Source organism: Heptranchias perlo, chromosome 8 (assembly GCF_035084215.1).
Source record: "Heptranchias perlo isolate sHepPer1 chromosome 8, sHepPer1.hap1, whole genome shotgun sequence".
NCBI classification, from domain to species: Eukaryota; Metazoa; Chordata; class Chondrichthyes; order Hexanchiformes; family Hexanchidae; genus Heptranchias; species Heptranchias perlo.
This window is the reverse complement of record NC_090332.1, coordinates 11,762,631-11,790,300: the sequence shown is the minus strand read 5'-3', so window position 1 is coordinate 11,790,300 and position 27,670 is coordinate 11,762,631. Positions and strand designations below refer to the sequence as shown.

At 40.7% G+C, this 27,670-nt stretch overlaps 1 protein-coding gene across 1 annotated transcript in view; it reads left to right on the top strand.

Moving 5' to 3' along the window:
• The window catches only part of riox1 (ribosomal oxygenase 1), a 42,653-nt gene that overhangs the window by 14,202 nt on the left and 781 nt on the right, over window positions 1-27,670 (top strand). Inside the window, exons 3-14 of the mRNA XM_067988669.1 lie at window positions 6,679-6,818; window positions 9,602-9,701; window positions 12,417-12,530; window positions 13,983-14,089; window positions 15,684-15,791; window positions 16,722-16,756; window positions 16,879-17,057; window positions 19,853-19,957; window positions 21,261-21,405; window positions 22,761-22,881; window positions 26,010-26,109; window positions 26,362-26,448. Coding sequence (XP_067844770.1) covers window positions 6,679-6,818; window positions 9,602-9,701; window positions 12,417-12,530; window positions 13,983-14,089; window positions 15,684-15,791; window positions 16,722-16,756; window positions 16,879-17,057; window positions 19,853-19,957; window positions 21,261-21,405; window positions 22,761-22,881; window positions 26,010-26,109; window positions 26,362-26,448 — 1,341 coding nt within the window. The remainder of the gene's footprint in view (window positions 1-6,678; window positions 6,819-9,601; window positions 9,702-12,416; window positions 12,531-13,982; window positions 14,090-15,683; window positions 15,792-16,721; window positions 16,757-16,878; window positions 17,058-19,852; window positions 19,958-21,260; window positions 21,406-22,760; window positions 22,882-26,009; window positions 26,110-26,361; window positions 26,449-27,670) is intronic.

Below are 27,670 nucleotides of genomic sequence, written 5' to 3'. Positions count from 1 at the left end.
AAACTTGAACTCATCCAAAACTCTGCTGCCCATATCCTGACTCGCACCAAGTCCAGTTCACCCATCACCCCTGTGCTTGCTGACCTATATTGGCTCCCAGTCCAGCAATGCCCCGATTTTAAAATTCTCATTCTTGCGTTCAAATCCCTCCATGACCTTGTCCCTCCCTATCTCTGTAACCACCTCCAGCTGTACAGCCCTCCCGGGAACTCTGTGCTCCTCCAATTATGGCCTCTTGCCCATCCCCAATTTCTTCGCCTCTCCATTGGCGGCTGTGCCTTCAACTGTCTAGGTCCCAAGCTCTGGAATTCACTCCCTAAACCCCTCTACACATCCTCTTTTAAGACGCTCCTTAAAACCTACCTCTTTGAACAAGCTTTTGGTCACCTGTCCTAATATCTCCTTATGTGGCTCGGTGTCAAATTTTGTCTGATAACATTCCTATGAAGCACTTGAAACATTACGGGAATTGCTGCATTACAAAAGCGTTGCACAAATTGTGTGGCGACACATGTTATATGCAAGAGTTTTAATATATTACCAACAGATCTTCTGTGGCATTGCAGATGGTGAGTTAGGGAATATACTGCTTTATAGGAACATAGGAACAGGAGTAGGCCATTCAGCCCCTCGTGCCTGCTCCGCCATTTGATAAGATGGCTGATCTGTGATCTAGCTCCATATACCTGACTTTGGCCCATATCCCTTAATACTTTTGGTTGCCAAAAAGCTATCCATCTCACATTTAAATTTAGCAATTGAGCTAGTATCAATTGCTGTTTGCGGAAGAGAGTTCCAAACTTCTACCACCCTTTGTGTCGAAATGTTTCCTAATCTCACTCCTGAAAGGTCTGGCTCTAATTTTTAGACTGTGCTCCCTACTCCAAAAATCCCCAACCAGTGGAAATAGTTTCTCTCTATCCACCCTATCCGTTCCCCTTAATATCTTTTAAACTTCAATCAGTTCACCCCTTAACCTTGTAAACTCTTGAGAATACAACTCCAATTTGTGTAATCTCTCCCCGTAACTTAACCCTTGAAGACCTAGTAAACCTACGCTGCACTCCCTCCAAGGCCAATGTGTCCTTCCGAAGGTGCGGTGCCCAGAACTGCTCACAGTACTCCAGGTGTGGTCTAACCAGGGTTTTGTATAGCTGCAGCATAACTTCTGCCCCCTTGAACTCTAGTCCTCTAGATATAAAGGCCAGCATTCCATTAGCCTTATTCATTATTTTCTGCATCTGTTCATGACACTTCAATGATCCATATACCTGAACCCCTAAGTCCCTTTGGACATCCACTGTTTTTAACTTTTTACCATTTCGAAAGTACCCTGCTCTATCCTTTTTTGATCCAAAGTGGATGACCTCACATTTGTCTACATTGAATTCCATCTGCCACAGTTTTGCCCATTCACCTAATCTATCAATATCCCTTTGTAATTTTGTTTTCATCTACACTGCTTACAATGCCACCAATCTTTGTGTCATCGGCAAACTTAGATATGAGACTTTCTATGCCTTCATCTAAGTCGTTAATAAATATTGTGAATAATTGAGGCCCCAAGACATATCCCTGCGGGACTCCACTAGTCACATCCTGCCAATGTGAATACTTACCCATTATCCCTACTCTCTGTCGCCTTTCGCTCAGCCAATTTCCTAAGCAAGTCCGTACTTTTCCCTCTATTCCATGGGCTTCTAACTTAGCTAACAGTCTCTTATGTGGGACCTTATCAAATGCCTTCTGGAAGTCCATATAAATAACATCCATTGACATTCCCCTGTCCACTACTTTAGTCACCTCTTCAAAAAATTCAGTCAGGTTTGTCAGGCACGACCTACCTTTCACAAATCCATGCTGGCTCTCTCTGATTAACTGAAAATTCTCGGTGTTCAGTCACCCTATCCTTAATTATAGACTCCAGCATTTTCCCCACAACAGATGTTAGGCTAACTGGTCTATAATTCCACGGTTTCCCTCTCTCTCCTTTCTTAAAAAGCGGAGTGACATGTGCAATTTTCCAATCTAGAGGGACAGTTCCTGAATCTAGAGAACTTTGAAAGATTATAGTTAGGTCATCTGCAATCTGCTCACCTACTTCCTTTTAAAACCCTGGTATGGAAACCATCTGGTCCTGGGGATTTGTCACTCTTTAGTGCTATTATTTTCTTCATTACTGTTGCTTTACCTATGTTAATTTTATTGAGTCCCTGTCCCCGATTCAATATTAGTTTTCTTGGGATTTCCAGCATGCTATCCCCTTTTTTCTACTGTAAATACTGACTCAAAGTAATTATTCAACATGACTACCATTCAACATGTCTGCCATTTCCCCATTGTCAATGACCATATCCCCACTTTCAGTTTTTAAGGGGCCAACACTGCTCCTGACCACCCTTTTTTTCTAATATAACTATAAAAGTTCTTCGTATTGGTTTTGATATCCCTTGCAAGTTTCTTTTTGTAGCTCTTACTATTGTTGATCTTTGTATTTTTCCCATTCGCCAGGATCTGTGCCATTTTTTGCCTTTTTGTATGCCCTTTCCTTATGTCTTATACTGTCCCTTACCTCTTTAGTTGTCCATGGCTGTTTTTTTTAGCAAGTAGAGTTCTTGCCCCTCAGAGGTATAAACCGGTTCTGTATCTCGTTAAATGTTTAAACATTTCCCACTGATCATCAGTCGTTTTACCCATTAACAGATTTACCCATTAACAGATTTGCCCAGTTTACTGTGGACAGTCTGTCTCATCCCATTGAAGTCAGCCATATCCAAGTCTAGAATCTTAGCAGCTGATTCACTTTATGCCATGTAACATACAATATATTATGCTATTATGTCCATATATGGAGGGTAGGTAGTGCCATTATTATTATTTATTACTAGTTAATCTCCCATGGCATTGCGCCCAGGAAGTCAATACCAAGTATAGATTTCAGTGAATTGAAATTAGAGGTAGGGATAATTGGACTGGGGCATGCAAATATATTTCAGTTCCCATTTTAAAGTCACACATTCTTGGTGCCTTTACTTTGTATCAGTCTTGTGTGTCTTCTACTTCCTAATATAAGCTCCTTCTAGGTGTTTCTCTGGTGGGAAGAGGAAGTGAGAAAATTAGCTGTTGTGTGCCAATGTCCACCTGTATGGAGGGAAGTGGTCCATTACCTCTTTGTGCTGCCTCAGCACAAGGCCCTGGAAACGCAGGTGCCACTTTATTGATGTCTGTCCTTATTTTTATATTTCTGTTATAAATTCCTTTGTCCGCATTTAGAATGGAGCTTATCAAACTTTAATTACACCCATCTGCCAGTGTTTGGTGCTTTGCTTGCCTCTTCTGCAGATCTCCCTCCTTAAAAGGTGGACATGAAAGATTCCGTGGCACTCTTCGAAGAAGAGCAGGAGAATTCTAGCAGTGTCCTGGCCAATATTTATTGATCACCCAGTATCACCAAAACACATTACCTGGTCATTTGCTGTTTGTGAAACCTTGTGTACAAATTGGCTCCTACATTTGCTTACATAACAGCAGCGACTACTGGTTATGAAGTGCTTTGGGGTGTCCTGAGAATGTGAAAATCACTTGGACATTTCATCGTGGTTTGTGACATGTGGCCAGAAGAGCAGCCCTCACCTATTCCCTTAACAGCAATTAGACTTTGTGGTCTGAAAGTGACTCCGCTTCAACTTAGCAACAGAATAATGCATTATGTGTTACGTGGTGCAATTCTTCTATCCTTATAAAACAGTGTATCATCTGGCTCACCATGAGCAATACACATGAGATCTGCTAATAAATATATTACCTTGTGTATCCATCACACACACAGCTTTGTTACGGGTGCAAATCAACTTCTCTTTTTTTAAAAAAAAGGGAAAGAAAGCCAGTCATTGAACTGAAGCCTGTAATTTAGCAGCAGATATTTTGACCTTAGCAGTTTCTAAATAGTTGCAGTTATCTGGATTTTCCTGTTTAGAGCAGTGGCCTTAAAGGCACAGCTCTTGGCTAGCCGCTAAACATCACAACTGTGTTTCACATTCAATTCTTATCATGAGCAGTGTCACGGAAAGTCCATGTATATTTTTGCAACTCGTGTGTGCCCTTCAAAGTTTCAAAAAGCATAAAAAAGAAGGAAATAGCCATTTCATGCTGATTTCTTTTGACCTGGAGCTAGAAATTTACAAGCATCTGCCAATCATCAATCTTTCCTCACCAGCAGCAATTAACCTGTAATTTTCCAAAAGATGTGTATATTTACAATTTGTGACCGGAAAGGGGCAGGACAAATTAAACAGCTGCATCTTAGCAACAGATAATAACATGGTAAGTTACGTAGTGTAAAGCTCAAATCATTATAAAGCAGAATCTAGCTTACCATGAGTATTACCACAGAGATCTACTAGTTCTTTTTAACCTAAAATGTGAACATTTATCCAGACGTTTTAATGTAGGAGATGGTGGTTTCGTTGAAGGAACTGCTGAACCTCTGATAAACATACATTCTCTGGAATATAAACTTTGAGATAAAAAAATACAGTTTTAATACCCATCTGGGTACTGCTGCTTCAGGAAAATTGTGATTGCGATCTATTTTTAATAGACATTGTCAGACTGAAAATCATTGAATTTTTTAAAAACCATTTTTCCTGCACATTCCAAAAACAAATCAAATAAAATTGATAAAATATGAAGAAATGATAAATATTATTCATGCCAGTCCCATGAAAGCAGAAACTAGAAATGATTAATCACTTTCATTCCACACAACTTAAATTGTTACAGAAATATTGAACTACTTTCAGAGAATTTTCTCAAGTAGTTTATAGTTGCAATGTTCCTGTGATCACAGTTTAGAGGAAATGTATAAGTGCACCATTTGTTTTTATTTTTAGAAGTTTTTCTGGCTCTAATGGTTTGGTGGTTCAGAGCTATGTAGACAAACGAGTCTTGGGTTCGAGTCCCAGCTTGTGTTGAGTTATCTGATCTCAGCCAGAGCAAAAATAGGGGCACTATAATTGGCTTCGGCATTCCTGGGCAGGGAAAACCAGCTCCTGATGTGCATTTTGGTGTGCAGTGTGTCGGCCAAGATTTCAGCCAGCGTAAGCACAGCTGTAATCATCTGTAGGTGTGCTATATTTTAATATTTAACCGGAAGCCAAATCCTTAAATCATCAACAACTTGCATTTATATAGCACCTTTAACGTAGTAAAATGTCCCAAGGCGCTTCACAGGAACGTTATCAAACAAAATTTGACACCAAGCCTCCTAAGGAGATATTAGACAGGTGACCAAAAGCTTTTTCAGCGAGGTTTTAAGGAGCGTTTTAAAGGAGGAGAGGTTTAGGGAGGGAATTCCAGAGATTAGGGCCTAGACCGCTGAAGCACGGCCGGCAATGGAGGCGCGAAGAAAACCGGAGATGCTCAAGGCTCGAATTGGAGGCACGCAGAGTTCTCGGAGGATTGTACAGCTGGAGTGGGTTGCAGGGTAGGGAGAGACAAGGCCGTGGAGGGATTTGAACACAAGGATAAGAATTTTAAATTTGAGGCATTGCTAGGCCGGCAGCCAGTGTAGGTCAACGAGCACAGGGGTGATGGGTGAACGGGACTTGGCGTCAGTCAGGATACGGGCAGCAGAGTTTTGGATGAGTTGAAGTTTACAGAGGGTTGAAGTCGATTCTGGAGGTAACAAAAGCACGGATGAGGGTTTTAGCAGCAGACGGGCTGGCAGGGGTGGAGATTAAGGATGTGGAAGTAGGCAGTCTTGGTGAAATAGGAGAGGCCCGGGATAGATCCTTGGGGGATTCCAGAGGTGACTGAGAATGGGAAGAGAAGCCATTGCAATCAAAGGGCATTCTACATGATGGCCTATCAACCAGTTTGAAATCAGAATGCCAATATTACTCTAAGTCTGATCTAGATCTTGTTTGAACACAATCCTTTGATTTACCAACATTGTTAAAACACTTTATAGAGTAGAAACAAGCAAGTGTACAACTACACAAAGTATGAATCACTAAGAAAGTCTGGCTAAGCGCAAATTAGTTACAAAACATTGTATCTCTGACTCAGTGCAAATGATTTACAAAGCCTTGTGACAAAAGTATAAACAAATTGCACCTTTTTAAAATGACCTTTTAATGTTTGTGTGGAGAAGCTGGTGAGCAGTGGGTTGGAGCATTGTCTCTGGGACCTAGGTTCAAATCCAGCCCACAGTGAGGCTGAGTTCCAGTTGGAACTGTCTACCTGATATAACCAATGAGCAGTTTCACACTAGTTTTCAGTAGTTGTGTATTGATAGAGCAAAATTGCTGATCATTTGGCACTAAATCAGCAATCTCAATTGGAGAGGCCATAACACTGGTTCATGTGGGAATTGTAAAAATCTCTCACTTAACAGTTATATGAGCATTCTCCTGAGGGCTAGCTAAGGCTTGTTGGGTCAAAGGAGTGGGAAGTTTGCTCCCCATCTGTTCCATTCTTCAGCAATAGCATCCCTCGCCTTAATGAGCACCAAAAACTTCACCTTGATTTCTAAAAAAAGAGCTTGGACTTGAAAGTGGTATTTGCCACAAACTATCTAGTTTTCAAAATATGAAATCTATAAAGATGTGTAGTGTCTTTTCTAGAGAAAAATAATTGAAGCATTGACTAGATAATGTGTTTTTCATCTCTACTTAGAGCAAAGATTCAAGACCTTGGGTAGGACCAACATTATCAGTACTGCTTCGGGACCTAAGTCATATACAGAACAGCAAGGAAAGAGCATCTAAACTTTTTGAATGGTTAATAGCACCAGTTGCTCCAAAAAGGTTTTTCAGGTAGGTATGTGCAGAATAATTGTAATGTATAACTGCTTATCATACACTCCACCTTTTAACATAATGCTACCTAAAATAACCTCTCTTAACTGGATTGAAGTGCAGTAAATTAACTGTCAGTAATCATTTCAGATTCAGTGCATATTTGAAATTGTAATTGTCAGAGGGTTATGTAAGATGATACTGTTATATGGCAGCTTTTCCTAAGACTATTTTAAGGCTGCATTTTTTTGCATTTTGAAAAAAGGTAGTATTTGTTGCAATGGAAGAGTAATTACATTCCTTGTTTTGGAAAGTAAAAGCCTCTTAAAAGAGACCTGTTTTATTTTTTTCTATTTCCATCAGCATTCCTGGGTTGGAGAACATCTGTGTTCTGTGGATGATCTGCTCCTAGCTCTCCATTCTGAGTAAATACTAGGATATGCACGAGTGATGATTCTTTTAATTCGTCATTGGACCACTTTTTTATTTCTTACCAATTTTCTCTGCTCCCTTCTCTCCTAAAGGTTTCACTCCTTGCTGGTATACAGCTTCAAAGGCTCTGATGCCTCTCTAACACCTCACATAAAGGACCATTCTTTGCGTGAGCCCAGATAGTGTCATCAGGGTATTTGGTCGGTAGGGGCGAGGATATTGCAACCAATCCTTATATCCTCACTTGATGTTTATGCTTCCAGCAGAGCCTGCGAGGTTGCAGACTGCAGCTCTTCAGCTGCTGCCAGGGCAGTCTGGCCCAGCTGGCTTTCAGGCACCATGGCATGTATTGGTTGAGAGGGTAGTTAGGGAGCAGAGGTACTAACATCCTGAGAGGCCAACGTGTACTACTCCCATGAGTGACGTCTTGCAAGCCTCCATCTATTTGATCCAACAGAGCCTGCGTGGGAGCTGTATGAGCTCCCAGCAAAACTGCAAAGGCTGAAAACATTGTGAGGGTCCCTGGAGGTGACCACACTGTCCAAGGTAAACTACAGTGCTGATGTTCCAGGAGATGACTCCACACAGGTTGGAAGCAGAGCTCTCCGTGCTTTCAGCCATGGTGCTGAAACTCCTTGGCGGGCCTGCTAATACCTGGTATAAGTGCATGAGGCAAACAGTTTTTTTTTCATAGCTGGGTCCTCATCTTTGTCTTCCTCAGCAGAGCTGCGAAAGGACCTCTCCCTCTGGTGAGCTGTCCCCTGGGCTGTTCCTGCCACCATAACCTGCTCTTGCTCACTGGTACTGGGTGCATCACCGCGTGCAGATATCCTCTTGCTCACTGTCTTAACCCAGCCGGGGTGCTAGTCTCTGTGCTGGTGCCAGAGCGCATGACAGTGCCTCATCGTAAACTGGCCTGTCAGATTTAAATGAGGCCTGGGAGTTACAATAGCCTGGGCCTGAAATTTTCTGTAGCAAGTGCGCTACAGTTGCCTTCTCCCTCTACCCGTTCGAAATCCGCCTGGAGTTAAAATCAACTCACTATTGTTGCCATGGATTTTTTTTGTCTAACCAGAGTCATTCATTTTTATAGCTTTCTAGGATCAACTTCTTTTATCTCCCAGGAGTCCCTAACATATGGACTATAACATTTCCTTTTTTGTCCACTCTGTCTTTTCTATACATTCTATACCCCTGAATGTTATATTAATTTACATCCTCTGGATTTAGCCACGTTTCTGATATCCCCACCACATACATAGTTCCCTAATGTCACAGCAGCCCCCAATTCTACCATTTTATTTTAATTCTTCTAGCATTCACATATATGCATCTCACAGATTTGCCTCCTGTCGCTTTCCCCAGTGTCTGCTTATACTTGATCTCTAGTCCATGTGAGTCTGAGTTTCTGAGTCCATACCCACCTGTTGACTACCTTCTACCCAACGATTTCGTTCAGGTAAAGATGAGCAATGGGTAGTATATGAGGTTGTAGATAAGCAAGATCAAAGAGGCATCTACTATAGTTTGCAGAGCTGTGAGTACAATGCTTGATGTTTTAATTTGAAGTTATGTCCTGCACTGAAGAAAGAAAGAACTTGCATTTATATAGCGCCTTTCACTACCTCAGGATATCTTAAAGTCCTCTATAGCCAATGAACTAGTTTGAAGTGTGGTTGCTGTTGTAATATATGAGAACCCAATGATGTGCATATTTAGGTAGACCTAGTGGATATGGTATTATTAGATTCCTTACATCCAAAGACATGTATGCTACATCATTACCATACAGGAATCTAATAATACCATATCCACTAAGTGAATTTGTTTCTTCCTCCAAAGATAAATTACCACCTGGGGTAAAGATAAATGGCTGTTACTGGTACTCCTTGCTATTGGATCCACGATCCCATTCAGACAACAGACAGACTGAGCTTTCAGTCTACATGCAAACCTGGCAATGCAATTTTAACCCTGGTGGCCCTTGTAAATTTCTGTGATATCTGGGGGGGTCTGCAGTTTAAAAAAAGGTGAAGTTGCAAATAAGCTGGACTGTGTTTATGGTCTTTTAGGTCTGTGAATCATATGTGATTATGGGAACTTTAAAAGGAAGAAATAACTTTAAAATGTTGGGAGGATGTTGTCAGCAATGTTTGGATGCTTTTTAAATAATTGAATAGGATAACGTTTTGAATTGGAAGACCTTTTGTTTTGACTTGTTTGAGTTGGACAAATGGGTTGCAAGGGCTGTTAATTGCTGGAACTATTTAAGCGCAGTGAAGGAAACAAAAAAATGTTTCCTTGATTCAAAATTTTTTTAAAAATGTAAAGAGCAAAGGCTTGACTTTTGTTGGATTTTTGCATTTCAGCGAAATTTGGGAAAAGTCCCCAGCTTTGATCAGGCGTCACAACGCAAATTACTACAAAGGATTGTTCTCTTCAGAAGAGTTTGACAGAATTCTGAGAGAGGTAAACTGAACACTTATACCTTCATTCCACAAGTTCTGAGTGAAATAAACCAGTAAAGTGAAACAATTGAATGTCAAAACAACTATTCAGTGTTTTTTGTTTTAATAGTCACATGGTTATTTTTCAAATTGTCTTCTGGAAACTATAATGCTATATAACATTGGACTTTCGACTGAGATAATGTAGTTAAAAATCCAGCTACACTAGCATTTACACCGTGCTTTTTCCCAGGGAAAGGGGAAATTTGTCAGTATTTAGGCAATCTTGGAGATGGAAACTGGGATATTTTCCTCTAGTATTGATTCGGCTCTGCTATCTGCTTAATGGTTGAATCAGGATATTACCGATACCCTTACCCTTATCTATCTCAGCCTTGAAAACTCCAATTGTCCTAGTATCCACAGCCTTTTGGGGGAGAGAGTTTCAGATTTCTACTATTCTGTGTGGAAAAAGTGCTTCCTGTTTTCACTCCTGAATAGCTCTCATTTTAAGATTAAGTCCCCTTGTTCTTGATTTCCCCACCAGAGGAAATAGTTTCTCCGTATCTACCCTGTAAAATCATTTTAACATTTTAAACAACTCAATTAGATCACCCCTCAATGTTCTATACTCAAGGGAATACAAGCCAAGTTTAAGCAACCTGTCTTCATAATTTAGCCCTCTAAGCCCTGGTATCATCCTGATGAATCTGCGCTGCACCCCCCCTCCAAGGCCAATATATCCTTCCTGAGGTAAGGTACCCAAAACAGCAGTCGAGATGAGGTCTGACCAAGGCTGTATACAACTGAAGTATAACTTCCTCCCCTTTGTATTCCAGCCCCTTTGAAGTAAATGCCTATATTCCATTAGCTTTTTTGATTGCTTTTTGTACCTAACTACTAGCTTTTAATGGTTTGTGTACTTGGACCCGCAAATCTCTACTCCTCTACAGTTCCTAATTTCTCACCATTTAGAAAATACTCCAGTTTATCTTTCTCGAGTCCAAAGTAGATGACCCCACACTTGCCCACAACGAACTCCATTTGCCATAGTTTTGCCCACTCAATTAATATGCCTACGTCCCTTTAGAACTTACTGCACCAATCTGCACTACTTACAATCCCTCCTAATTAAGTGTCATCTACAAACTTGGATATACAATTCTCTATTCCTTCATTAATAAATATGGTGAAAAGTTCAGGTCCCTGAGGCACACCACTTGTCACATCCCTGCCAATCAGAATTTTAACCCTTTATCTACCTCCCAACCAATTTCCAACCCAAGTCAAAAGGCTACCTTCAATTGCGTGTGCTCTCATTTTTGCTAATCTCTTGTATCGAACCTTATCGAATGCCTTCTGGAAGTCCATATAGGTAACATCGAGATACTCCGTTATCTACCTTATTAGTCACCTTCTCAAAAAAAAATTAGTCAGACATGACTTACCCTTAACAAAGCCATGTTGGCTGTCCCTGATCAGCCAATATTTGTTCAAGTACTCAGTCACTCTATCCCTAATGACTGACTCTAGTAGCTTCCCTACACTTGACGTTAAATTGAAGGCCTGTAGTTACCTGGTTTCTCTCTCCCACCATTCTTAAATAATGGAGTGACATTAGCAAATTTCCAATCTAACGGCACAATTCCGGAACCAAGAGAGCTTTGAAAGATTATAATTAACACTTCTGCAATTTCCTCACCTTTTCATACCTTAGGGTGGAAACCATCAGGATCTATCCTAAATCCCATTATTTTCTCCATTACCATTTCGTTATTTATAATTTATACTGAATCCATTAAGTTCCTCCCCTTAATTTATTTTTAGTTTCCATTTTATCACTGGTATTTTACCCTCGTCCTCTACTGTGAAAACAGTTACAAAGTGGAGTCCCCACCACTTTAAATGTTCACGTTTAAAATGGGCAGTTGCTTATATCGGCCAAAAAGCAATCACCATTTGTATAAACGTCAATTTCAAAGTTGCCAGTTATAGCGTCTTAAGTGCTTCATTTATTTTGGGCAGAAACAGCTGTGCTTACTCACTAATCTTGAAGTAGTCTACCCACTTTATTTCATTTGTCTTCTAATTTGTGAGCAGCAATGTGAGGAATGTCATTGTTGAGAAACTGAACACTTCTCCATTCATTTTTGTATCCATTATGTTTATCGGAAGCAGCAGCAGCTGATTGTATTTCCTGCTCTGCAGCCTCCGCTCCAGTTTCACCTTGAATCAGAGATCCCAATAACTGATCAGGTTGGAGGCACAATGACAGTATGAAGAAACCCAGACAGATCCCACAGTTGTTGAACTGCTTCCTGCAATTGCAAGTTATAGGGATCTCTTTCTCATAGTTTAATAACTTTCCCTCGAAACTTTCGTTACCATTTTTAAAAGCATTAATCCAGATCTTAATTGTATTGTACCCCAGCTTTGCTGCATGTCTCACCACTTTCTTTGGCAGGATCCAGATTTACAGTTTGCTTAAAATGACAGTCCTGCTGTTCTCATCTCATTCTTGTCCGGGAATATTGTACTGTACCACATTATAGAGGCCATCGCCTATAGCGGGTAGATCGTGTTCATACGAATGCGGCCGCTATAAACGGTGGAGACTGTAATCATTTAATAAATCTGCCATTACAGTGTTTTGCATAGCTGAATACCAGTGTGACATGAAAGTGTTTAGCCCTGTCTCCACTTCAGACACTTTTATAACTGACTTGTTATTTTAAAGGACCATGTTAATTTTGGAGTACACCTGGATATAACAAGTTATTATGATGGAGAAAAAGAAACCCATACTCCTACTGGCAGGGCATTACCTATAGTGGTGTGGGACTTTTATAAGGTAAGCAGCAGCTGAAGCTAAATGTTTATATATTTGGAGGTGGCCTAACAGCCACAAAGAGGAGATTATTCTAAACCAGGGACTGAAATTTAAATGCATTTGTCAACTGTTCTTTGTTTTAAATGTCTGTTAGGTTGGCTGTGCAAGGGAAATTTGGTAGTGCAAGAGGTCTATTTCTGTGTTAGGCAAGTGCACTTCTTGGAAGGCCAGCCATGCAGTGCTTGTGAATATGCTGTGAGCTATACAATTCTCTCCTCATTGAAGACAACCAATGTGAGAATGCCAGTAAGAGATAGAAGATTGTGCTGGAATATTACATAAAGTTGAAAGGATTTGGCATCAATTAGGCAGCAATTCCTTCAATCTAATGTCACTCTGAACTCTGCAGTATATTCAATATTAGCATCCCTATTTAGATATGACCAGAACTGAAGATCAGGCTATATCTCACTGACTGACTTAGCTCAGCTGGATCTAAAAAGGTTGTCACTTTTGGCTTAGGAGATGCAGATAAAGATGCTCTTGCCCATGCCTCCGGGAGGATCTTGTTCCACAGAGTGAGCTTAATGCTATGTGCTCTGTTAACTTTATGACCATATTCTCATTGTTGACCCTTTGAAAAGCTACCCAGATGGCATACACTAAATAAACTGCAGTGAATCTTGAACATATTCTGTGTATTGTGCACCTCCAGACCAGTAACCTCATGGAATTAGTATGTGTACAGCTTTCCATGTTATGATACAAGATATCTGTAAATATTGTTGCTCTTCAATAAACATAATTGTTCCCTCCTTCCTCCCCCCCCCCCCCCCCCCCCCCCCCAAAATGCTAGCTGTGGGTGGGATGCCCACTCTTCATGTAAGAGCCTGGACAGTAAGTGTTGGTAGGTGATTCACTTGCACATCAGCCCCTGAATGAGTGTGCCAATTTTTGTGCCCCCTGAATTGTGACTCTGCAAACTCATTTCCAATAGGCAGGAGATTGTCCCATCAGTCCAGGCTGGATTGAAACCCAAGTCCCAGAGATAAATGGCCATAGTTTAACCAACTGAATCGTTCAGTTCCCCCTGTTAAATTTTCTGTTTCAGGTGCAGACTTACCTGCTGTGCATTTTCAGTTTTTGGTTTGCCAGCTTGGAACCTGGCTTGTGCCATCACATAGAAAAGATTTGATTATTTGATCCAGTACAAATTAGATGTGTGCCGCTGTGGAGACATCTACACGTTGTTCACCTGCTGTGTTGACAGGCGTGTTGTCATTAGGCATGATTGTTTGGAACTGTGTTCAGAGCAGAGATAAATATGGATAATGTCAGCCTTCAAATCAAGGTGTTTTTTTTAATGCTGTGTAACTAGGGGCTATTTATGATCTGTTAAACAATTCCTTTTTGGGGGGAGGAGAGCTGGTCAGGGAATTAACTATTTAATCGAATGTATATTTCTGTTGACAGAATGGATGTTCTCTGCGGATGCTGAATCCTCAGGCCTTTTCCGGCACTATTTGGAATATATTGTCTATTCTTCAGGAGGCTTTTGGGAGCATGGTTGGGGCTAATATGCAAGTATCTGTATTTTTCTGTTTTTGTGTTGGTATCTGTTAGTAAATGAGTGGAAAATTTCAGTACAAATCTGTTAAAGGGGAAACTGCAAGAATGTAAACTAAAATGTGCGTTGCAACCAATATAAACGGACACCTGCAAAAAACGGACATTTATTCAGAGATTCGAGTAACTTATGTGGTGAAATATTCAAGAGACACTCTGAAACCACAGAAACTCACAAATTACGAGCTATGGACATCCTTCAATATACCAAGCCCTTTTACAACTTAAAACACGGGGCACGGCCTGCTGCAAAGCTGCTGTATCTGGAACTTTCACTGAGTGGGGATCACTGGCGCTTCCCCCTGCAGCTTGCTTCCTTTCTGCCCCCCAAATTCTTTAGGGCCCATCACTTTCGTGAAGTCAGTGTATGCAGGTCAGCACGTTTTGTGGAAGAAACAGCTTTTGTAGGATGGGGAGCTCTTTACCCAGCATCCATAGCGGCAGAGAAATTGCTCTGTCTCTGGAATTGAATGCTTGCATGGCTCTATCCCAGTGATAGAGCAGTTTCTGTGCTGTTATGGATGCTGGGTAAAGAACTCCCCATTCTACTGAACATTTTTACAGTGCATACAATGGCCATTTTGAAAATAAGGACACTTGCAAAAAAAGACAACTGACTAAGTGTCCATAATTTAGAGGTTTCCCTGTACTTGAAAACCTAATGGTCACTGCACTTCAAAAATAAAATTATGTTAAGTGCTATGAAAAATTTCAATGTGACAAGATGCTATATAAATTCAAACATTATTAATATAGTTTAGATTCAGGATTTTGAATGATTGAAGGTAAAATATTGGTGAAATTTTACATAGAAAGGGATCTTTTTTCTGTTTCCCCCCCCCCCCCCCCAGAAAGATGCTATTGGTGGGATTTGCAAAAGGTTATTGTGATTGCACCAATTATCATTGAGCTCACTAGCTAAGAAAATCCAATGCTGTTTCTCAAACAAGGTTTGATTTTTCTATCTTGCTCTTTTTCCCTGTTACCACAACACAACTAAATATGACAAGCCAGTCAATGCATGTCATCAACATGATAAGCTTGGGGACAATATTCACATTTTTATTCTTTTTATTTCTCACTTTAAGATCCCTATAATGTGTAATGTTGGTTGGTTTATTTCCATTTATTAATCAGATATTTAGACTGTTGTTCAATTTTTAATAAAATATTCTAATTAAGTCTTTGAAAGTAGGTAGCTTCTGTGAATGTTGTCGTAGCTTCTCGGTCTTTTCCCTTGTATTCTATAGCAATTGAAGATATTCTTGGAACTGAAATGAGCTCATTGATTTACTTTACCATGTATATTTGTTCCGTATAGAAATATTAGTTTAATTGAATAAACTGAGACACTTCTGTATTTTATTTTATAAAAAGTGACTTAGCGTAATTACATTTTTGGAACTGCTGCCAAGTTCTTTTTCATTCAGTTCCCATTGATGGAAATGTCTTATCCACTGGGAATTTCCATAACTGCCAAATTCAGTTTGAATGAATCTGGCGTTGTGAAAACATTTTTATATTCTTGTTTTTGTTTTCTTGTGGAAGTTATCTGACTCCTCCTGGGAACCAGGGATTTGCACCACACTATGACGACATTGAAGCATTTGTGATTCAGCTGGAAGGTAAAAAGACCTGGCGCGTCTATGATCCTAGGTATGTAATATGCTTTCTGACCTGGGATACCATATTGGCTGTCACCTAGAGCTCTTTCACCTAAAGGCACATAGTGCTTCTGCCCCTGTAACTAGCCCTCCTGTTTTTTGACCAGCCCTCATTTTACATCTTTAAACGGAAGGGACATCTGTAGAAAGTACTTTGTGGTATTTCCGCCCCCTTCCCAATTGCATACTTTCTTAAGTCATGATATGCTTTATATTGGTGGGGAAAAAGATACAGTTCTAAAAGTCTTGACTGCCATTTTAAAAATTTGTCGCCTGCATAGAAACCCAACAGGTTGTGTCTCCTCGTTGTTGATCTGCTCCAGTGTCTGTGCTCAAGTGGCACATCCCATAGTACCACTGTTGAAAGCAATGGGGGCCTGCTTTTTAAAAAAAAAATATGGAGTCACTGGATGCTTCCTGCCAAGTACTCTTGATACCCATCCCGGTTAACTCCATAGAAAAACTAGAGAACGAAGCTGCTTTTACAAACAGTTATATGTGTCCTATGACGCCATTACGTTACACTACACTGTTTTGTTGAAGTAGAGGGACAGCCATTATATAAGAGTAATTTCTTAATCTCCTTTAGATCACTATGCCCCGTTCCTATCCGAGAGGCTAGGAGTGATGGTGGCTCGTTTGAAAGCCATTGCTTATACTGCCTTGTAAAAAGTACAAGAGTTACCCAGGAACACTGTCTTTTCCTGTGAAAAGCCCCTGGCCCCTCTGCCTAGTGTATATATGCTCTAAATTATTTTGTAAATAGAAAAAAACCACAAACCAGCAATGACATTGTGCTTCAAACTAATATTGCTAGGCTTACTGTAATGCGTGGATGTTGCTTTATATTTTTTCCTGTTGCTCATGATTTATATTACTGTGCTTTTTGGTGCCAATCTGAGGTCAGTCATTGCATTCACAGATCAAGTGAAGAAATTCTTCCACAATTTTCAAGCCGTGAGTACTTTCAGAAAGCTGCATTCAGCTGTTTCATTTTTTTAGTGTTGTGAAGGCATTTTACACTGTAACGACTGCCCTTAATGTAAGTAATTGTAATTCTTCCATGCCATCTGTCCCAGGTAACTTTGTTCAGCAGGAGATAGGCAATCCTATTATGGATACTGTGCTTGAATCTGGGGACCTACTGTATTTTCCTAGAGGCTTTATCCACCAAGCAATCTGCACAACTGAGGCACATTCGCTCCACATCACCATTTCAACTTATCAGAGGAACTGTTGGGGAGATGTGCTACATAAAGTAGGTGGATATTTGGAACATTTATTCAAGAGTGCTGCATGCAGGAGTTTGATTGTTCTGTGACAAACCATTTTATAAATGAGTCCCACATATTTTGGTTTCTAAATAATCCTATTTACAGGGTTCCTCTGAGGAGCCCTAAATATTCTCCATTTCACAGTTAATGTGATGGGTGAATTTCAAACAGACATTGTGAAAATGTTGGCCATTGTGATGAATGGTATATTGTTGAGGAATTTGCTGTTTTTTCCATTGATTATCCCCTCAAGTAGGCTGACTTCAGTTAGCCTAATGGCTGAGTGCCTAAATCCATCATATAGTATGATATTCAGGCACACACATCAGGATGGCATCAGGTTCAGTTCTTCATCTGTGCTGAGTTAACCAATATCAACTCTAATTGGAGTCAATGACAACAAGCTAAAAGGGGAGGGGCACTGGTAAATGTTGATGCTCTCAAATGCTGGCTATTAACCCCAGTTTTTGTGTTTGTTTCGTGTGTGTATAAGAATAGAATAGAATTTGCTGACATGGCTTCCATGATAGAAACGCTTGCAAACATTCACTCTCCAGTTTCACACCTGAATAATGAATAATGAACAAGATATTGGGGGCAGGTGCTTTGGAACTGCACTCTGCAAGTATTTCCACACTCAGGAGAGGAGGAATAAAGAGAAAACATTGGGGAAGGGGGAAATGAGAGTTGTTTCAAGTCCAATTTGAATTTTCAATTCCATTTTTTTGTTTTTAGAAAAAAAATGTTTTTCTTCCCTATTCCCTTCTTGTAGTTGTCTCACACTACATGCTCTCCTTGACCAACAGGAAAGCTGAAGACTTATTCCCTTGCCTCTGTTGGCAGTGTTGTGAAGCCAGCTATTAGGAAATACGTGAGCGTGAACTGTAATGACTTTCCTTCCCATTTCTCTTTTTCACCCCCTCCCCCAGTCATCTCAATGTGCCACCTCCCACAGAGTTGATTGAGTTCAAGGACTAGTCATGAAGCTAGTGGATTTGTGGACATTAACTGACAGCATGCCACTAATTGTGCAGTACACTGGCAGTGAGTCAGAACTCCATCAGACTGTGCCACTGTTTCTCCCATTTGGCCACTTTGGCAGGATCAATACCAAGTGTACTTACATGCTACGTGGTACCAAATTAAAATTAGTTGAAAGAGAAAGGGATCTTGACATTATTGTTGATAGCTATCTAAAGGTTCATGACCAATGCCAAGGAGCTGTAGCCAAAGCAAACAAAGTATTGGGTTCCTAAAGTAGAACTTTTCAATATAACACACAGCGTGCAGTCTTGTCCTTCTACAAGACCCTGGTTAGACCACATTTGGAATACTGTATCTAGTTTTGGTCCCCTCACTGTGGGTGGTTATAGAAGCTTTGAGAAAAAGTCCAAAGGAGAACACGAGGCTGATCCCCAGCTTAGAAGACCATAGTTATTCAAAAAGGCTTGGTCTGTTTCCTTTAGAAATGCACAGATTTCGGGGTGATTTGATAGAGCCGTACAATACTGTTAAAGGGCTTGAGTATGTTCCCCTTGAGAGGCTTTTCAGCTCGATAGGTTGGGGAAGACCAGAGGTCATGCATATAAGCTACGTAAACATAGGGCTAGGTTAGGCGGTGGTTCTTTTGTTGGAGGATAGTAGACGTATCGAACAAGTTACTGGCTGACGTGGTGAGTGCAGAATCTTGTGGCTTTGAGTGCTCTGGACTAGTTCCTGATTGAGAAGAAGCACACATCTTATAAAAGGTAGGTAAACATCAGGTGCTATATATGTGGTCTACTGGACTAGTTTCATTCGCCCGGGGGGGGGGGGTTTGGAGAGGAATTTCCCAGATTGTTTCCCCCCCTGATTGGCCTTGATTTTTTTTTCTATTTTTCTGCCTCTCCTAGGAGATTACATGACTGGTGGTGGGCAGGTGGGTATGGGTGCCTAATCGTGATTCTCCAGGCGTCGCGGTTGTGTGGGACAGGCTCAGTGGACGAGCTGGTCCCTTCCTGCCCGGCGATTTTGTATGTTCCTATTTAAAACAAAATTTAAAGCCTGTAATTCTGTTAATGTGGGATTTGTTTGTGTTTTATAATAGGCTTTGCACTATATAATTTAACAAACAAAGCATCCATTGGGAGTTGTAAGTACTTGTTGCAGTACTGGTCCAGGGACTCGACGTTTGAAATGACACGTCCTGAGACATGTTGGTTTTACTGTTTACCACAAGATTGCAAGTATGATTGCAGAAACCCTACAGCAGCCTCCAGTGGCAACAATGGGCTTCTGCAACACATTGCTACTCATTTTCTAGACTCTGGAGTTTTCATGGATACTCTGGGGGACCAGATTCCACAAAGCAGGTCTTAAACTCTGGATCAGTGGATTTTTTTTCACCCCTGATTCATGACAGTTTTTATAATTGTTCCATATGTCCTAAGTTAACAGTAATGCTGAAATGTTCCATAGCTTCCTCTTTCATTAATGATCATCAATTCACAAGTAATATTAGGGTGAAAACATGACATATTTGACCTTTCTTAGATTTCCTGATCAGTAGGAAGATTATCTCCAGATGTAACTAATCATTTGCATTTAGATGGATGTACAGGTTTTTAAATTTATTCACATTGGCATATATAATAAATGCAGACCTTTCTGTTGAAGTAATTTGTGAATGTATATTTTTGAGGACAGAAGTTTTATGGGGGCATATTTTCCACCGTAGATTCATCTTTCATTTTATAAGCACAGTATCCTTAAAATGAGCTTTGTTTTCTTTGTGTTGCAGGTTTTTCCTGGTGCCTTGGAATTGGCTATAGAAGATGATGTAGAATTCCGTGAAGGCTTGCCTCTTGATTACCTAGACTATATGGGAGTACAGAATTCTGAAAGGGTAACTGTCCACTTTCACAATTCTGTGTTTAAGGTCTCATCCTTCTGGGGTTTTATAATAGAAGTAATGTTATCGGCAAAGCTTACATGCCGGTACTAATTTTGTCTTTTGACCTAGTACTTGGTAACCCCTCAGAAGAATGAGAGATTTTATTTTTTCTTTATACTTTTTCTTGAGATGTGGACAGCACCGGCAAGGCATTATTTATTGACGATCTGTAGTTGCCCTGGGTATTAAGAGTCAACCACATAGTGTGGGACTGGAGTCACAAGTAAGCTGGACAAGTAGGGCAGGTCCCATCCTTCAAGGATATTAGTGAACCAGTTGGGGTTGAATAATAAAATCAGATTGTAAATGTCCAAATGTGATCCTAGCACACTTCCAAATCAGTTTCAATTTAGCCCTGTTATATATAACTCCTAAACTAATCATAAATTGAATGAATAAATTTGTCATGGTACAAAGGTTTTCAGGTTGATTGGCACCAATGAACACCAAAAAAATCATTACGTTGTAAGCATGAGAGGTTAGTGACTCCTCTCAGCAAATGCAAAACCTGCTTGGGAGATCAAAGAAGTTAGGTCTAGGTTAATGACAGAATTATCACTGCGTTAAAAAAAATCTTCCTAATTCATTTGTCCTCCACATAGAGTAGAATGTGTCTGCTGTCAAATTGAGCAATCACAAAGAATATGTCCTGTAAGAGTTTTCCATATGGTATCCCAATGAGAGCCAAATGATTCTCTTTTACCCTGTTCTTGCTCTGGATAAGTGCCATATCCGATTGAAAAATCCTCAGTTCTGTTTGCCACGTCAGTTGTCAGCAGTGTCTTGCTGCTGATGCTTCCTGGGAGAAGTTGTTCCAATCTTTGTATGCATTTTTTTAACCTTCCCTCTGATGGACATAACTTACTTTTATTTCCTACGGCAGCCTCAAGGTGTCACTGAGTCTCGGTACAGTTGCATCTCCAAGACCAAAGCATTTTTTTTTGTCATCCTCTTCTGAAGTTGTAGACTCTTTGGGGTAAAGTTCCACAAGCCGTAACTACCCTTCAGTACCTCATGCGAGCCTTGAAATTGAGTTTTTGTTGGAGATGGAGTAGCTTAGCCATGCCTGATCCTAACTTAAACCAGTTCAACTGTCAGCAGAGTCTGATACCTGTATTTTTTAATCACTATTTTTCAGACTTCTTTATAATAGGGATGTTGCTGGTATAGGTTGGGGTGTGCCTTACCAGCACAGGTCCACATTTGAAATCCTGCAGTTGCAAACTCTTGACTGCATCTGAATTTTCTTTTTCAGGACGATGACCCACGGAGAGATGCATTTCATAAAAAGATACACAATCTAATGAGAAAGTTACTTAAATATGCACCAATTGATGCAGCTGTTGATCAGAAGGCCAAAAGTTTTATTCATGATTGCCTACCCCCTGTACTTACAAAAGGTATATTGTTGATTTTATTAATTGTAATGTTTTCATGGGAGGTGAAAGAGCAATAATTTCAAATTCAGCCACCTGCCGATGAAAATTAGCCAATCAAGGATATCAGATGCTGTTCCTTTAACATTTTGGCACTTCTACCTCGACTGCATATGAGACTTTGTTTTGGTCACGTAAAATTTATAGACTAAATGTTAAGATGTTGTAAATGGTTGGCCAATGGCTGCATGCACAAACAAGAGGGCGATAGGCAGGCATATATGCTATTTGGCTTAGGAGTGGTTCTCTGGAAGCTGATGCATTTGTTTTCACTTGAGATCTTAAGGAAGGCCAAAGCTGAGGTGGTAAAACTATATACAGCAAGGACCAAACAAGAGGGTGACAATGGACAGGAGGTTACAGAGTTCACACAGGGGAGAGAATGGTGGAATGGTCTTATGGCTTCTCTGGCTAATTTGCTTATGACATGGACAAAGAGTTAGTCTAGAGTCCTATGTTGAAAGAAACCCATAACCACATTTCTACTTGCCACTAAGGCAGTGTTAGGCTGGCTCACCTTTTCTAATATAAAACTACCTATTTGCTAATATTGCTCCAACAAAATATAGAAAATGCATCTGGTCAGTCTTACTGTAAAGGGAGATGCCTTGAAGATAACATTGTGGTAATGTAAAACAGTCTCTTGGAATTATGCTGCTTTACCTTCAGTAAACAGAACTATTAATCAGTGACTGCCAGTGTTTACCATCAGTTGCACATCATAACGTAAACTTAGTTGCTCTTTCTCCCTAACCTTTTCACTTTACCCCATCTCCCCTGAAGGAGTTGGCTCCTGTTGGAATACTGTTTGGGATGCTGGTAGCGCCCCGCCCCCCCCCCCCCCACTCTGGCTGATGTAGCTATCGCATATGAGCCTAAGCAGTGAGTGTATGTAAGCTATTTGACTATGGGGATCACAATCTAACATAATTATGTTCTCAACTGGCATCTACGCATGCAAACTGTCCTGCAAGGCCATTGGGATAGCAATCAGGAGGTGGAACCCTAACTGACTTCCCACCCCTGCCCAAAGCCACCAGGCATACTAAGGTCGATTGTAGATAAAGGTACTTCTAACGTGTATGACGAGATTGGTTTGGAGGGTAATGTACAAAACATCTGCTTGGGAGCTCATTCATGAAAAATGCAAGTGATGGGAAGCATTTTACAACTATTTTTATGCAAAGATTAATTTAGATTAATACATAAAGATCAGGTATGTTCAGTCCCAGCCTGAAACCCTCATGGTATGTAATGTGTATACAATCAAAACCGCATTTTTAGGCAGTGCTAAAGAACAATTGCATTTTCCCTCCAAGAGGAACTAGCGTGCACTGTGTACAGTTCACCAGCCCGATGGAGAGATGGTTCGCCACGCAACATTATTCTGCAGATACGAGGAAATACCCGGATACGAATACTTCGCAGTAACATTGCCAGGTCTCTTAATTCTACTTATTTTGCTAGTACATGTTTCAGAATAATGGCCATATGAAGCCTCATCAGTTGTGCTTAGCACATGCTATCAGTGCATCTATTGGGAAGAAAGTGAGATCTGAATGTCTGCCTTGAATAATAATGCAGCATGTCCTATTAAAAAGGAAAGAACAGAGGGAAAATTTAATTTTATAAACTGCATCTACTATAATGTATGCTCAAAACTTTCTGACAGGAAGTATTGATCTTTGAATGTTCCAGTGCATCTTTTCAAATTTGGGGGCTGAAAATTTTGATCATTTTTGAATAAAATTGAAGTATAAGAAGCTGTCGTCGCTCGCCAAAAGAGTGAGTATGCACTGAAAGCATAAAATGTTACTGGCAGAGGGCTGCGCGCCAAACAGGATCCTGAGCATTTCCACGGCACTTTTCGAAGAAGAGCCAGGGAGTTCTCCCTGGTGTCCTGGCAAACATTTATCCCCCCAACCAACACCACCAAAAACAGAATATCTGTTTGTTTATCTCATCACTGTGGGACCTTGCTGTCTGCAAATTGGTGCCACGGTTCCCTACATTACAACAGTGACTAAATCTCAAAGTACTTAACTGGGGAAGTAGTGCTCGGGATGCCCTAAGCTCGTAAAAGGTGCAATATAAATGCAAGTTCTTCGAGTGGGCTGCCACAACTGTGCATCTTCATATAGCGAGACAGCTGTATGTGTTCTCGTTTTATATATCTCTTTAAAAACTGAAACTTCTCTGTGAAGAAGGTGCATTCAATCTATTGTTTTATGTTGGAAAGTTAATGGACAAGTGGAGAGAAAGAGAGCTTATCATTGAAAACTAGAATAGTTAATTACTTGGTGAAAAATAAATATAAAATGTTAAAATGTGTGTGAACCTAAGGACAGAGGAGTGGATAGGATTCACCTGGGCAAAAGATCAGAAAGAATTACCTTCACAAATAGATCAAAAAGGGAGGATCTTTCTTTGCAAAGTTTGTCACTCTTTTTATGTCTCACCTGTACAATTTATCCAAAATCTCCTTCCTGTTGGAAAACATTAAGACCATGAGTACTAGTTTTGATAACTTTCATTCATGTAGCGTCATTAACAGAAAAACTCCAATGTTCTGTACCCAGGAACACACAGGACACCAATTCCTGTTGGAAGTTGCAGTTGGATGGTGTACTGTAATTGCGTCTTTTACCAACCTGACTTGTTGGGTTTCCTGCTGAGTGGAGAACTGCACTGCACTAAATGGAAAAATTGATTTCCTAATTTATATTGATTCCTGGGATGAGAGGGTTGTCCTACAAAGAGAGGTTGAGTAGAATGGGCCTATACTCTCGAGTTTAGAAGAATGAGAGGTGATCTCATTGAAACATATAAGATTATTAGGGGGCTTGATAGGGTAGATGCTGAGAGATTGTTTCCCCTGGCTAGAGTCTAGAACTAGGGGGCATAGTCGCAAGATAAGGGGTCGGCCATTCAAGACTGAGATTAGGAGGAATTTCTTCATGCAGAGGATTGTGAATCTTTGGAATTCTCTACCCCAGAGGGACGTGGATGCTGAGTCATTGAATATATTCATGGCTGAGATGGATAGAGTTTTGGACTCTAGGGGAATCAAAGGACATGGGGATCGGGCGGAAAGTTGAGTTGAGGTCGAAGATCAGCCATGATCTGATTGAATGGTGGAGCAGGCTCGAGGGGCCCTGTGGCCTACTCCTGCTTCTATTTCTTATGTTCTTATATGGTTGAGACAGAACGGCAAGGGGGGGTAGTGATTTGTAATGAGAATATTTTCCTCATAAACAACAACAACTTGCATTTATATAGCGCCTTTAACTTAGGAAAACATCCCAAGGCGCTTCACAGGAATTTAATAATACAAAAATTGACACAGAAAGAGATATTAGGACAGGTGACTAAAAGCTTGGTCAAAGAGGTAGGTTTCACTTTGGGTCTTGTAGGAGGAGAGGTGGAAACACAGCTTAGGGAGGGAGCCCCAGAGTTTAGGACCTAGAATGCTGAAGGTATGGCTGCCAATGGAACTAGGGGATGCATAAGAGGCCAGAGTTGGAGGAATGCAGATTTTATCAGAGGTACTTGTCCATTAAACATAAAAGCACTGGGATCATAGCTAGCAGTTGATGGCTGTAGAGTGCTAGACTCCAGTGGATTCTTTACGAGGCAACTACTTCAAACCGTTTTTTAAATTTGTGGCAGGCTGGAACAGAGAAGAAAGTTAAAATGTAACCCATCCTGCAGCACAGCTCACATCTGTCAGTGATCGAGCTGTGCTGAGGTCCACAGTCCAGACCATCCCTCTGCAGTTCCAATTAAATGTTGCGCCCAAAGTGTTAACCTTTCCTAGTCTTTCAGATGCTGATCGACCCATAGTTTGCCTAGCATTTTGTTTGTTTCAGAATTTTCCTTGTGGGGGAGGGGATGGAAAGAGACATGTTGGCATGCAGAAGTAGAGACATAAAGGTTTGTGATGCTATTATGTAGGACAGTTCTCCTCAATCAGCCAAATAAAATGTGTAAAATCAGTCCAGCAATTAAGAACTGAGGAAATGAGAAGGCCAGCACTTTGCTTATGCTCAATGGTTTCTTCATTATTTATAACTTTTTTTGTGTAATACATGCCAGTAAGGATTATACTTTTCAAATGAGGTAGACTATAAGGAAACTGGATGGCGCAGTGGATCGCCAAAATGTGCTTTCACCTTTTGGGACCTGAGTTCAGACCCAGTCCCATCTCTCTCTCTACGGCTGTAAGAGTCCTTCAAGAAAATACTTGGGCACTCTCATCCCACTTCCTAGTAAGTGCTGCATAAAAGCATTAAATTCTCAGACTCAGATTTTCACGAGGGAGGCTATTACTGGAGATGGATATGGTGCTGTGGTGCAGCAGAGGTGCTTCTCAAAAACAGGTCTTAAGACACCCTGTTGAGACAAAGTGAAGGGTGTTTTACGCTTCATTAGTGCGTAATGCTGAACTTGGGTGTCAAAAGTGGAAGACTGTTCTATTTCTCCAGCACAGACTTCTCATACAATGATGTGCACAAAAATTGCTAATATATACATGTTTGAAGTTAGTCTGCATTGCTTGTTCTCAATAGGTTATGTGGTGAGAATGGCAACATATTGCTGTATTACACAGTAGAAAATTCCAGACACTACCACAAGGAGGAAGCAAAATGCATAGAAATAGATCCAGAGGTAAGATGAATTGTGCGGCATTCATTTGCTGCAGAGTAAAAAAAATGTTTTTATTTTCATTGAGATTTTCTTTCAAAGTTTGGTCATTTGTAGAGTATGGCCAGAAAAATGATTGCTAGATCACCCTACCAATTTGTGTTTTTCATCTGGGTGATATGTTGACTGTAGGTAGAAGGTGTAACATGACATGCTTAAAGAACTGAGTAATAAATACACTTCTACCAACATAAAATGTTCACATTTCTCTTCCAGCTTGCTGATGGGGTAGAGCTCTTGCTTTGCTCATACCCACAATATATAAAGGTTGATAATCTTCCAGCTGGAAATCTTGATGACAAGGTATGAAATCTCTCGGGTAGGGTAAAGTTCAAGCCCAAGAAACATTTGCTTGCCTAGTCTGTGCTAAGTTACCTGATTTCAACTGGGTTGGCACTAGCTGTGTTACAATAAGGAATTGGATAGATATTTAAAAAAGAATACTATCTACTGAGAAAGGGGAGAGGAATGGGATCAGATAGCTCCAGTTACAGAGCTAAGACCAGCGCAAGTGTAATGGGCTAAATGGCTGCCTCCTGTGGTGTAGTTTCTATGGTTTCTGGTCTGTGCTGGTGTTAGCTGATCTCATTTGGCACAGCAATAGGGTGGCTCGAGCCAATCCCTGTACCCTTTGCCTGGAGAGAGGAAAATTGGCCAGAGTTTCCAGTTGTGTCACTAGGTAGTGACCCCTGCTGAATGTGCACATGGTGGGTGAGGCTATGATGACCTGAGATGGAATAGCCTGCCCAGACTCCCCTCTAGGTTCACTCAAACAAGGGAGCCCACATAACTGTACCCCAGATGGTGTCAACACCTCAGGAAGGAGGTGTGAGAAGATTGGCAGAGAAAGGAGGTGGGAGAGTTGGAAAAGGAAGGGAGGAGGGGGAGTAGAGTTGAACTTAAGTTGATGAGTCCCAATAGAAATAATTGAATGATGTAAAGAACATAATAGTTCCTGAACTGCTATGTTGAGGTAGGTCAGTGCCAGCGCATATGCATTTTCCAGCAGGAGAGGGTCCTGGCTGCTGAACCTTTTTCTGCAACTGTGAAGCATTAAGGCCAATTGTAACACTTCAACTGCTGCCCCAGCTGGTATCAGCTAACTCAAACCACTGGTTAAGCCTCCAGATGTTCCTCGGTTGTATGGCTCAATACCACGTCAGATCGGTGATTGTTTTTATTCATTCAGCCATCACATGACCCTTTTACCTGACTCGGGTTGATATTTATATTTTGTAAATAGAATGTTACAACAGTGCAGAATTTTGTGAATGAAATGATGCACTTCGTTAAGCTTTTTTTTTTGCCAGTATATTTCCTCCCCATCTCTCTTCCCAAAGATGCTGACATCTTGCTGGGGCATTGGTTCCACAGATGCTGATTGCCTCCCAGAACCTCGCCCTTGTGGCCATTATTCACACATGGACCTCGACAGTTCAAATGTCAGCTAACTATTGTGGTCCTGTCCTCACCCAATAACCAGACACATCCTTTCAGCTCAATGGTGATCTGTAGTGGGAACCCT